The sequence below is a fragment of the Arvicanthis niloticus genome, chromosome X (genome assembly GCF_011762505.2).
Source record: "Arvicanthis niloticus isolate mArvNil1 chromosome X, mArvNil1.pat.X, whole genome shotgun sequence".
Lineage (NCBI taxonomy): Eukaryota > Metazoa > Chordata > Mammalia > Rodentia > Muridae > Arvicanthis > Arvicanthis niloticus.
In genome coordinates this window covers 49,128,439-49,140,761 of record NC_047679.1, presented here as the reverse complement: position 1 = coordinate 49,140,761, position 12,323 = coordinate 49,128,439, and the positions used below count along the sequence as shown (strand labels likewise).

Genomic DNA, 12,323 nt, shown 5'->3' with positions numbered 1-12,323 from the left:
ATTAGCACTACTCAGGATATAAGTACTTGGAAATTTAAAAAATACATTTCATTTCACCTACTCCCTTATACACTAGTTTTAAAAACTGTTTAAAAGCAGTTTAGAAAACTAGTATGTCATAAGACCATAAGTTAGGGAAAGTGCAAAAATAAATATAAGAATGGAACTCAAAACATCAAAATTTAACTCAGGAATTGCCAATCAAGCTGGTCACTTATCATGTAGATTTATTGATGTGGGAAAAGTTCAGTTAAACTACAGTACAGCAAGTAAAAATAGTCCAAGCCTCCACTAGAGAACGGAAGAGCTTTTGACTTAGTGACAAGTGAGAAATTGGGCATGTATTGCGTATGTTATATCAAGTGTGAGATGCGGGGCCATGACTGGACAGAACAGTCTGATGGCAAACAATCTTTATTTTTTAATCTCCACATACAAAAACTGAAGTAAGATTTCAATACTGACTGCCTAAACTTTCGAAGACGTTTGGCATATAGAAAACAAATGTATCCTTATTGGAGACTGAAAAATACATGTAAAATTAGGGTTGAGGCGGTAGCTCAGTGGATGAAGTATTTGCTAAGCAGTCATGGAAAGCAGAGTTAGAATTCCCACCGCCTAGGTAAAACCTGGGCAGTCTTTTTGGTTGCCTATAACCCTAGAACTTGAGAGGCAGGGAGGGAGGGGATCCTGGGCCAAGGTGGTAGCCAGAATCAGTAAGCTCTGAGTACAGTGAGACAATGCTTCAATAAAGTGAAACACAACGTCAAAATGCTCTGTTGCAGCTTCGGGCCTTCCCATGCACATGCATTTATACACACCTCATATGCTGCCCACCATACACATTATACCTGCATATATGCACACACGCGCATATGCAAAAAGAGGTATATATAAAATGACATGCATTTGTAAATTCTACTTAATATTAATATGAGTATAAAAGGACTTTGCATGGGAACTTTATATAAACATTGACTCTAAAAATAAACCATAGGAGTTTAAAGGTAAGTGTGAGAAAAGAAAAACTCTCTTTAGAAGTTAAAGCAGATTTCTTATAAAACACTCTGCCATAGTAGAGAGTGTGGGACAGAACCGTGTAGGAAGTGAATAGTAAATATCCTACATGTATAAAATTGTCAGCTGTTCTCTCTGGGATACAAGGGAAGCTTCCCTCCCCTTTTCTATCACATGGCTTGTTCATTCAGAAGGTTTTTTCTTTTCTCATTTCTCTGATTTTGATGGTGTTGAAACATTACCACACACTAAATGTTTGATAAAGCATCTTCTGAATTCCAAGGCAAGTACACTTTTTTAAGGAGTAGCCTTGGGTCAAATTTTTCTTCCTGTCAATAGCCAATTATAAGTAGTTAATTAGTTAATGTAAAAAGATCATAATTTTTAATTTATAATAAACTATATTTATTTGTAATGTCTATAATTTGTAATACTCATAATGAAATATACACATGACATAAAACTAAGCGAAATAGTCATTTTAAACTTTTTTGACAATTTCTGTGTATACACAGTGTATTGTGAGCACATCCCTGCTCCCAGTACTTGCTCTTTTCTGCCTCTGATTCCTACTCACACCATTCTTCTCTACTAGTCATCCCTGTACAGGTAGTGGCAGCTGCATGTATTCTTCTTTTTAAATTAATCATCTTATTTGTTTACATTTCAAATGTTATCCCCACCTTCCCAGTCTCCACTCCACAGCCCCCCCCACCCCATCCCAATCCCCTTTGCCTCCCCCACCCACACACTCACTCCTCCCTTACCCCTCTAGCATCCCCCTTCTCTGGGGCAACAAGCCTCCACAGGACCAAGCGCATCTCCTCCCATGAATGCCAGATAAGGCCATCCTCTGCTACATATGAGGCAGGAGCCATGGACCTGCCCATGTATACTCTTTGGTTGGTGGTTTAGTCACTGGGAGCTCTGAGGGGTTGGGTCCCGTTAGTTGACATTGTTGTTCTTTCTATGGGATTGAAATTTCCTTCAACTCCTTTAGACCTTCCTCTAACTCTTCCATTGAGGTCCCTGGGCTCAGTCTAACAGTTGGTTGTGAGCATCCACATCTGTATTGGTCAGGCTCCGGCAGAGCCTCTCAGGAGACAGTCATACCAGGCTCCTGTCTGCAAGCACTTCTTGGCATCAGCAAGAGTGTCAAGGGTTGGTGTCTGCTGATGGAATGAATGGCACTGTGGGGTGGTCTCTGGATGGCCTTTCCTTCAGCCTCTGCTCCATTTTTGTCCCTGCGTTTCCTCTTAGAATGGAACAATTCTGGGTTAAAAATATTTAGATGGGTGGGTGGCCCCATCCCTCAACTGGGGGCCATGTCTAGCTACTGAAGGTGGTCTCTTCAGGTTCTATCTCCCTGCTGTTGGGTATTCTATCTAGTGTCATCCCCTTTGGGTCCTGGGAGCCTCTACCATCCCTGGCATCTGGACTTAAATAAAACATTTTTTATAGTGAAACCAACATTTTAATCATCTTTTCATTTGTTAATGCCTTTTTAAAATTTAAATTATTTAATTTACATTCCAGTCTTTGCCTGTACCTCAGTCCCCACTCCCACATTTCCTCATCCCATTCCTCTTCCCCCTTGCCTCCAAGAGGGTACTCTCCACACCCCAGCAAACCTCCCCACTCCCTGGGGCCTCAAGTCTCTCAAGGATTAGGCTCATCTTCTCCAGTTGAGGCCAGACCAGGCAGTCCTCTACCATATTTGTGCCAGGGCCCATGTATCCTGGTTGGTGGCTTAGTCTCTGGGAGCTCCCTGGGGTCTGGGTTAGTTAAGACTGCTTATCTTCCTATGAGGCTGCCCTCTCCTTCAGCTTCGTCAATCCTTCCCTCAGTTCAACCACAGGAGGCCCTGACTTCAGTCCAATGGTTGGGTGTATCTGCATCTGTCTCAGGCACCTGCTATTAAGTCTGTGATTGTTGGTTTCTTTTACATGGGTATGACATGAAAAACTAATCATTCCCATTATTTTACAGTTCAACTGTACTAAAATGTGTTATTTGTACTGTCAAGTGTTTACATGTAAACTTTAACAAGGAAAGATTGTTGTAGCTGGACTTTGGCTACTTTGTGGGTTCTTTCTTTTATCCTTTCAACCCCCTAACACTAGATAAGAGACAAAATAAAGGATACAGAGGAAAGGAAAGAGCTCCCTGAATAAAGTCAGGAGTCAAAAAGAGGGTGGTATTATTGTCAGACTATTTCCTGCTGATTAGGAGCATCGAGTTCCTTCAGGAAAGTTTGATCTTTACCATCAGGATATCCAACTTCTTGTCATTTCTTCTTTGTGTGCAACTACTTAACAAACCATGACCAACAATAACCAACAACAACCCCAAACAACCCACCTTTGGGGCTCTAACAGTTTTATGCTCCCTGAAAAGTCCCCAAAAATTCCAAGTGTCCACACCATTGCAGAAACTCTCTGAAGCTGGGAAAATAACGTCCCGCCAGAGCACAAGGCAAATCATAGTCACACCAGGGATTAAGATTTAAAAAAAACCTATATTCTTATAATATTTCTGGGTCTTTTTAAAGAAACCAAATTTCCAGGATTCTTACTATAGAGTATTACACTGTAGTGAAGCATAATCAGGATACTTTGAAAAGAGGGTTTACTTTGAGAGATGTATCCTTTGAGGATAGGACCTTGGCAGTTCCTATGTATCAAAGAAAAATGCTTCTGTGGGAAATGCAGTTTGCTGGTCCCCAGCTAAAGGTTTCCTCTGCTTTCCTTCCTGGGTCTTTGCTGCAGTGGAATGTAGGTTTGCCCCCTTTTTCATGTAACATTTCCTTAGAGCTGTCCCATAAAATACAGAGAAGCAGAGGAGGAATCTTAGGTTAAAAGTTGCTAGATGAATTTGGGAGGGAGAAGAGGAGGAGGGCATTAGGAGATTTGGAGGGAGGTGGTATTGGGTAAATATGAACAAAATACATTTTACATACTTATGAAATTTTCAGAGAATAAAAATATTTTATAAAGTTGCTAAAAGCCAATGGGTAGATACTAACAAATCCTGAAGTGCAAAGTATGCTGTGTATTTAGCATGCAATAAAATCATGGAGAAAATATACATAATTTTAAAGGATGGAATATTAGATAAAGCTCTTAAAGAATATATTAGTTACTTATATGTTGCAGTGATAAAAAAAAATTATGACCAATATAACTTACAGAAAAAATGAGTTTATTTTGGCTAATGGTTCCAGAGGGATAAAAGTCCATCATGAATCATGACAGGGAGGCATAGCAGCAAGAGACAAGCAGGGCAACTGGATCCAGAAGCTGAAAGCTCACATACTCTACTACAGGTATGAAGCAGAGAGAGCAAACTGGATAAGGTGATACTATAAACACTCAAAAACTGCTCCCCGTGGCAAACTTCTTCCAGAAAAGCCACACCCCTAATCATCCCTAAATATCACCACCATCTGGGGATCACGTGTTGAAATACATGAGTCTATAAGAGTAAATTTTTATTCAAGCCATCACATTCCACTCCATGGCCTCCACAGGCTCATGGTCCTAGAATAATTCAAACTGCATCCAGTCAAGCTTAAAAATGTCCCGAGTCTTTAATGGCCCCAACACTGCTTAAAAGTCCAACATCCAAAGTCTCTTATGAGACTCAAGGCAGTCTCTTAATTGTAGCTACCTGTAAATTAAAAAAAAAAAAAAGCAAATTACATATTTCCAACATACAATGGCAAAGAATAACACTCCAAAATGGAAGAAATAGGACATAGAAAGGAAAACTGGGCGAAAGGAAGACAACCCAGAATGGCAAACACTAAATCCTGCAGCTCTATGTCCCATGCCAAAGGGCTTGGATGGCTCTGTCCTTTCAGTTTTGGTACCTGAAACATAAATCTAATTAGACTGGGTTCAGTTCATTTATGTAGCTCGCCTGGGCAGATATCTAACAGCTCTGACATCACTAACAACTTGGGGATCAGGCTTCATTTTCACAACTTGATGCAATGGCCTCTCAGGGCCTCCATGCAGGGACTACCCTGACACATACTGCTTAGCCTCATGGGCTCTCTGTAAACAGAGAAGAAAGAGCCTACAATGCCTTCGCTCTTTCTTCTTTCATGCCTCTGAAGCCACCACCACATGAATGACACTGCCAAGTCAGGCTGCACACCTGGGATGGATCCACACTCCCCTGAACCCATTAGCAGCAGCTTATGTTTCCTGTTGCATTCTAGGGACAGAAACCATCCGAGACTCACTTTCCCAAGTCATAAGCTTAGCACGGTAGAGTCTTGCCCTGAATGGACCCCTATTCAAGTGCAGAGCAGGCCTCTCCTTAATGGTTTAACCTCCTTAACAATCACAGTCCCTCTTCTAGCCAATCTTTTTCTCTCCAAACTGTACATTTTATATTTCTTTTTTCATTTTCTTTATCACAGACTTGCAAAAAGGCATTATCAATAATCATGCTGCAAACGCAGCACTGTAATTTCCTCTGCCGAAGAAATTACCCCACAGTTCTCATAAACTAGAAAAATTATTGTTAAAATATCCATATTATCCAAAATAATTTACAGATTCAAGGCAATTCCCGTCAAAATGCCAGTGGCATTGTCCACAGAACTAAAAAGATAACCCTAAAATTTATATAGAAGTACAAATGTCCCAGAATAGCCAAGTAATCTTGAGGGGAAAAAAAAGAACAAAGTTTGGAAGTATCACAGTATTGCATACTCAAAATGGAAGTAACAATAAAACATGTTATTGGCATATAAAAACACAGGGAAGTGTAATAGAGAAATAACTGTATGCATTCATAACCAACTGACCCTTAAAAAGACGGCAAAAAAAAAAAAAAAAAAAAAAAAAAACCAGTATCAACTCACATGACGTAGAATGAAACACGAAGCCTTCTCTCTATAGCAGAATCAACGCCAATGGATCCAATGCCTTAATGGGAGATCTGAAACTGCTCAAGGAAAAAATGTCAGAAAGGGGTCAATATCTAGACACATGCAACAGTTTCCTGGATAGAACTCCCACTCTTTTAAATTTTAACCTTATGTGAGTTCTTAGGAAAAGGACAGAAAACACCCAGTTTCTCTGCCAAAATAGCACAGAAACGGGCTCCAGTCCAAATACTAATATTGTTCCCTGCTGAAACCTTGTGAGCCACACAACTGCATTCTGCATTACTCTCCGCACTAGTCTTCTATGTTCCTACTAATGTCTGCTTAAAGCATCCAACCACTTTTCTAATTCAAAGTTTCAGTCTTCCATATTCCTCCAAAAAAAATATGGTCATGGTGTACACAGCAACAGCCTACTCTCTGGTTTCCAAGCGCTTCATCAGTTACTTTTCTGTTGCTGTGATAAAACACCATGACCAGAAGCAACTTACAGAATGAAGGGTTTATTTAGGCTCACGGTTCCAGAGAGATAATCGATCGTCATGGCAGGGAAGCATGGCAGCAAACAGCACGCAGGGCAACTGGAGCAGGAAGCTGAGAACTCACATCCTCAACTGCAAGCAGGAAGCAAAGAGAGCACCTGGAGGTGGGGTGAGACTATAAACACTCAGAGCCCACCCGCCTCGTGGCATGCTACCTCGGGCAAGGCCACACCTCCTAAACCTCCCCCAAACCACACCACCAACTGAGAACCAAGTGTTCAAATATATGAGTCTATGAGGGATGTTCTTATTTAAACCATCAAAGAGTTAAATGTTAATTTAATATGGAGACAGCAGAAACGCTGTCAAAGTGCACTCCCCTGGTTATTGGCTTTAGAAGTAGCCCACCATACTAGGCAAACTAGTGTTGTGCTGGTAAATGGTCCTAATTTGAAATGCTGAAAAATATTAAATGCTAATAACTATAAAGGAAACTACCTAGAAGTTAGAAAGAAATGTGACTGTATGTTTAGATCTACTGGTGGTTAGAGGCTGTCACTATGTAGACCAGGCTGTTCTCAAAGTCATGGTGTAGCCAAGACTGGCCTTGAACACATTATCTTCTTGCCTCCAGTTTCCAAATACTTAGATTGCAAGCCAGTGTGTCACAATGCCAGGCTCATATCTACTACCTTAAAAGAGCTAGAATCTAGTGTTCCCAACTTCCCAAATGATATGATTCTCACTGGCTTGCAAAGAATGGATTTATAAAATAAGTTCTAAAGATTATGATATTTTCTCTGAAATGTATGTGTCTCTCACAACACAAACATCTAGAAACCAGTTTTTGAAAATTACCCAGATTGAATGGAAACAGTTCTGTCCTGGCTTTTCTTTTAGTCAACTGATAGGTGTGTGTGTGTGTGTGTGTGTGTGTGTGTGTGTGTGTGTGTATGTGTGTTGTATGTGTGAATATAATACACACACATATATAACTATCGGTGAATTACTAAAATTACTGTGACATTAATGTAGCATTAAAAACATTTTAGTGACTGCCAAGAGCTTACATCCATAATTTCAACTCTCAGAATCCTGAAACCGGACAATCACAAGTTCAAAGCCAACCTAGGGTACACAGTGGAGCCAACATGGGCTACAGGGAAATGCTCAGTGACTGCTAAGGAATAACTTTTATCAAGTACTAGACCGGCCTGATTCCTGTACAAAGTTTAGCGCACAGCCGAAAGGAGGAACCCTTTATGACTAAAGATTAAACAAAACTTGTACCATCCACATTCGTGATTAAGTGACTCTGCCCATCACAGTATAAGATTCCTTCTGTCTTAGGTTAGCTGATGCAGGACCAGCTAAAACCTTTTTCTCAAGTGAGTGCTCTGATGACCTGTGATGGCTGATGCACAAAAGAGCCGACTGTTGGTACAAGATCAGTCAGTACTGACCTGATAATGTAAGTCAAGAGTTCCATGAGCATACAAAAAGAAAAGACCATGGAAAAGGGGACAATGCCTTTATACAAAGAAAGAGACCATGAAAAAGACATTGTCATTACCTGAGTACAAGCCCAGGTATGTGGCAGGCAGTGTCTACACGTACTGGCTTGTTCATGGTGATTAGGAAAGAAGTTTCTTACTCTGTACAGAGCTATGCCTAAGAGAAACTGGTTCTGCACACTACCGGCAACGGTTTACACGAAGTCACAACCCACTTACCAAGACAGAAAATTCTCCAGCTGTTGATAGTTCTGAAAGTCATAAAATCATTCTTCCAGCAATAAATCTAACTACCTTAGAATCGACAATTGGTGTTTTCCTCAATAATTTGTGGAGAATAGATTGTAATGCACCCTAAACTCTGAGAAACAGATTCCTCATGTCAAGTCCTTTGTTTTTATAAATGACATACATAGTACAACAATTTACCTTCCCAGTAATTGTACCCATTGTATCTCGCTCCCCAAATTTCAGTGAAAAACAGCAAAGCATGTTAAAAGTGACAGTGTGCAGATAAGAGTCTATTTGACATATATAGTCTGAAACCTTAAGTATATATGTGATTGGTTGTGCTCAATGTTATGGGACCTAATAGAAGACAAATAAGATAATCATTTTCAAATAATAACTGGGTAAGTAGAAAAACTCCTTTACTAATTGAACTTAGACTCAGAAAACAGTTACCTGGGAAGGGCACTAAGATAGGTTCCACCCCACCCTCACCCCACCCCCACCCCACCCCCACCCCACCCCCACCCCACCCCCACCCCACCCCACCCCACCCCCACCCCACCCGCACCCCACCCGCACCCTACCTCACCCCACCCCCACAGTTTTCCTTTAGTACAAACCTGTGTGGTTTTGATAAATTCCGCCTTTTAAACTGTGAATGGGCCTTTTTAAAGTCCAAGTAATAAATGTATTTTAATTACTTGAGAAAATAATCTAAGGAAATAGTACTCCAACCAAATTTATGCATTATTCAAACACATTCCAAGTGAGGAAGTTTCAAACGGAACGTTTTATTTACACGTTAGTTATCTTCATCAACATATACACACACTGACACACTGATTGTTCTGCACAGAACAAAGGATGTGTAGATATCCCAAAGGGAAATGAAAAATTTAAAATATATTATTTTTAGTATTATAGGCAATTACATACACATCACTTACAAAGCTATTACTGATTTGTCCAAGGAAGCAGAGTGGTATAGAGGGAGGAAACTGGAGTATGCATTCAGGAGTGATAGACTGAGATCTCAACATGAGAAAGCGGACAACACGTGGATTTTCGCTGTGAAATTTCTCTGCAAAATATGGGCACAGGTCTGTCAAATGGGCAGTAGGTTGCGGTCAATCTTTCGCACATTATGGTGCAGAGGCATCAAATGAGATTGCTTAGTCCTTCTCTGGGACCAGCTTCAGAACTTTTCCAATGGCGATGGTCTTACCCTCATCTCTTAAAGTAAAACGACCCATCTGAGGAAAATCTTTAAATGTCTCCAGGCAGATAGTTCCTGCTGTCCTTAGCCGGGCAATGCATACTTGATCTTGCTTCACAAAGCGGGGCCGTGTCTTGCTTTTTTCTCCTGACTTTTTGTCTACCAAAGAGATCAAGGCTGTTACCTCCACCTCCTCTATGCAAGTGTGAATGTGAAGCACTGCATTATAACCTGGGCAGATGATAGACTTGTGCTCAATGATCACTATCTGAACATCAAATGTGCGTCCAGAATGGCAAAGATTACTGGGTTCACAAAGTATGAAGCCCGGAAGAATCTCTTCTTCTTCAATTCCTTTCAGTCTGATTTTGAGGTTTTCACCTGGAGCTACAAAATCAGTCTCAGCATCATCAGAAACTATTCCTAGAACTTCCACACTGTGTTTGTTTGGCATCATCACAAGCTGCTGGCCTTTAAAAATTGATCCTGATTCCAGCTTTCCCAGGACCACAGTGCCCATATCCTTGTACTTATCCACAATTGGCAACCTAATTGGCCCATCAATTGATCTGTTGAAGTTTGGCAAACTATCCAAATACGGAATAAATGGTAATCCAGTGTACCAAGGACAGAAATCAGATTGCTCTTTAATATTTGCTCCAGTCAGTCCTGAGCAGGGCATAAAGTGGATGTCCTTTTTTGGACTGAAACCAACTTTTTTCAGAAAGGGCACCAGTTTCTCTTTACATTCTTCATATCGCTCACTGCTCCAATCCACTGTGGGATCATCCATCTTATTAATAAGCACTATTAAGTATTTCACCCCTGCTGTTTTGGCCAACATTGCATGTTCTCTTGTCTGTCCACCTTTTTCAAACCCAGTTTCAAATTCTCCTTTCCTGGCAGAGATGACCAGCACAGCTAAATCAGCTTGAGAAGCACCACCGATCATATTTGGAACAAAACTCTTGTGGCCAGGGGCATCTAAGATTGTGAAATGCTTCTTTTCTGTTTCAAAATATGCACGGCCCACTTCCACTGTTTTACCCTTGTCTCGTTCTTCCTGGTTTGTATCTAAGGCCCAGGATAAGTACCAGGTCTCTCTATTCTTCTCCTTAGCTTCTCGTTCATATTTCTCAAGTGTCCTTCTGTCAACCATTCCTGTCAAAAACATTATTTGTCCTCCAATGGTTGACTTCCCGGCGTCTACATGCCCAATGAACACCACATTTACGTGTTCCTTCTTAGGAGCACCTGATGGTACGACCACAGATTTTGATTTCCTTATTTCCTCTTTCTCCTCCATCATTTCCTTGCCACTTTCTTCTGCGGGCCCTGCATCTCTCAAAGAACCCCCAGGCTTTGCTTCACTCACTTCTTTAAGCTCCCACGATTCTTCCAGGGCCATCTCCACCTCTCCATTTTCTACAACAGGTTCTGAAAGTTCCATGGTAACAACTGAACTGGAACCCTCCCACGACACTAAAGGGCCATCTTTGGAAGGTTCCACAGGTGCTCCCCACTCCATCCTTTTACCTTGAGGCTCCCCGGCGCCACCGATGCAGGTTTCGTCGCAGCTGGAGGCTGTGGGGGCGGGCAGCTGGGCCGATCTGGACAGGAAGGACGGCACGAACTCCGCTGCTCTCTTGCTAGGCACGAAAGGTTTGGCGTTGATGTTGAGCTGACTGCTGAAGGCCAAGCTGAGATGCTTGCGCTGGGCCTCGGCTTCTGCGGCCTCGGCCGCTGCCATGGCTGCGGGGGCGATTCCATCCCCGCCCGGAGCCGAACCCGGGGCGTCCATGTCCACCTGATCCCAGCAGTCGGGAGCCGAGTCGCTGCTGCTGCCGAGATCCATGGTATGAGCAGCCGGGGTGCGGCGGAGAAGGAGCGAGGCGGGCAGGTCAGGAGGAGAGCGTTCTACCGGTGGTAGCAAGGCAGGAACAGCCACGGGCCACGGGCGAGCGACGCGAACCTTAGCGGCGCAGAGGCAGCTAAGCGCAGATGCTGCATTCACAGCTGCGGCGGCAGATATGGCCGCTCAAGGCTGGGCTCCAGTGTGTGAGCGAATCTCCTCCCCCAAATCCCAATCACTTCCGACTCCTCCACCCCTGACCCAACGCCTGTGGTGAATTGACCCCTCTCTGCCATCCGTAGGTTTGTCCCCGTTAGAGTCAGAAGCTGGGGCTCGAAGTACATTAAAAAAAAAACAGAGAGAGAGAGAGAGAGACAGAGATTTTGGTTCACACGATCTGGGAGAATGATTTGACCATGTCCCAATGATTAATCCTTAGATACACCTGACTTAAAATTCTAAAATCATCACATAAAACGAAAACTCCTATTGAACAAATGGAAGGCAAAAATGAGCAACAAGGGGGGGGGTCGTCCAGTAGCGCTTAGACGGGGATTTATAAAATGTATTAAGATAGTAATTACAACTTAAAATCACTTATTCATTTGAAATCCAGAGGCTTTTTATTCCCATTGGTGCCCCATCTGCTGCCAATTTAAGGATGGGGTTAATGATCTTTTTAAATTACCAAGGAAAGCAATTTTTCAACAATTGTAATCATTTTATATGCAAGTACCTGGACTGTAACAGGCAGGCCATTCTCTGGACTAAAGCCACTTGTACTTTTCCAACCATCTATATTCTGGGTGTACCTGCCCTATACACCAGGACTTTTTCAAGAATCACAGGCTTTCAGCTTCATTCTGAGAGCCTGAAATCAGAAATGGGTTTGCAGTAAGAATCAATGCAGTGGTAGTAGTAAAAAGAAACTGGCTGTAAGCTCAGTTAAAGCCACTATGACCTCAAAGGCGGAGAAACCCCTTTACAGTTCTAATCAACAGACTATCACCCTCAGAAAAGGTTGATATTTTATCTAAATCCTGGATGACCTTGTCTGTAAATTATCTTATACCAATCAGAGACGGGGAAGCTGGGGATAATCCACTTTACT

The 12,323-nt window shown here is 42.1% G+C and overlaps 1 protein-coding gene across 1 annotated transcript; it reads right to left on the bottom strand.

The window, feature by feature from the left end:
* Positions 1-8,915: 8,915 nt before the first annotated feature.
* LOC117693992 (eukaryotic peptide chain release factor GTP-binding subunit ERF3B) lies at positions 8,916-11,440 on the bottom strand. Its single transcript, XM_034484710.2, has one exon. It carries the CDS (start codon positions 11,213-11,215, stop codon positions 9,317-9,319), a length of 1,899 nt encoding a protein of 632 aa, XP_034340601.1. The 5' UTR covers positions 11,216-11,440; the 3' UTR covers positions 8,916-9,316.
* Between the last annotated feature and the right edge of the window lie 883 nt (positions 11,441-12,323).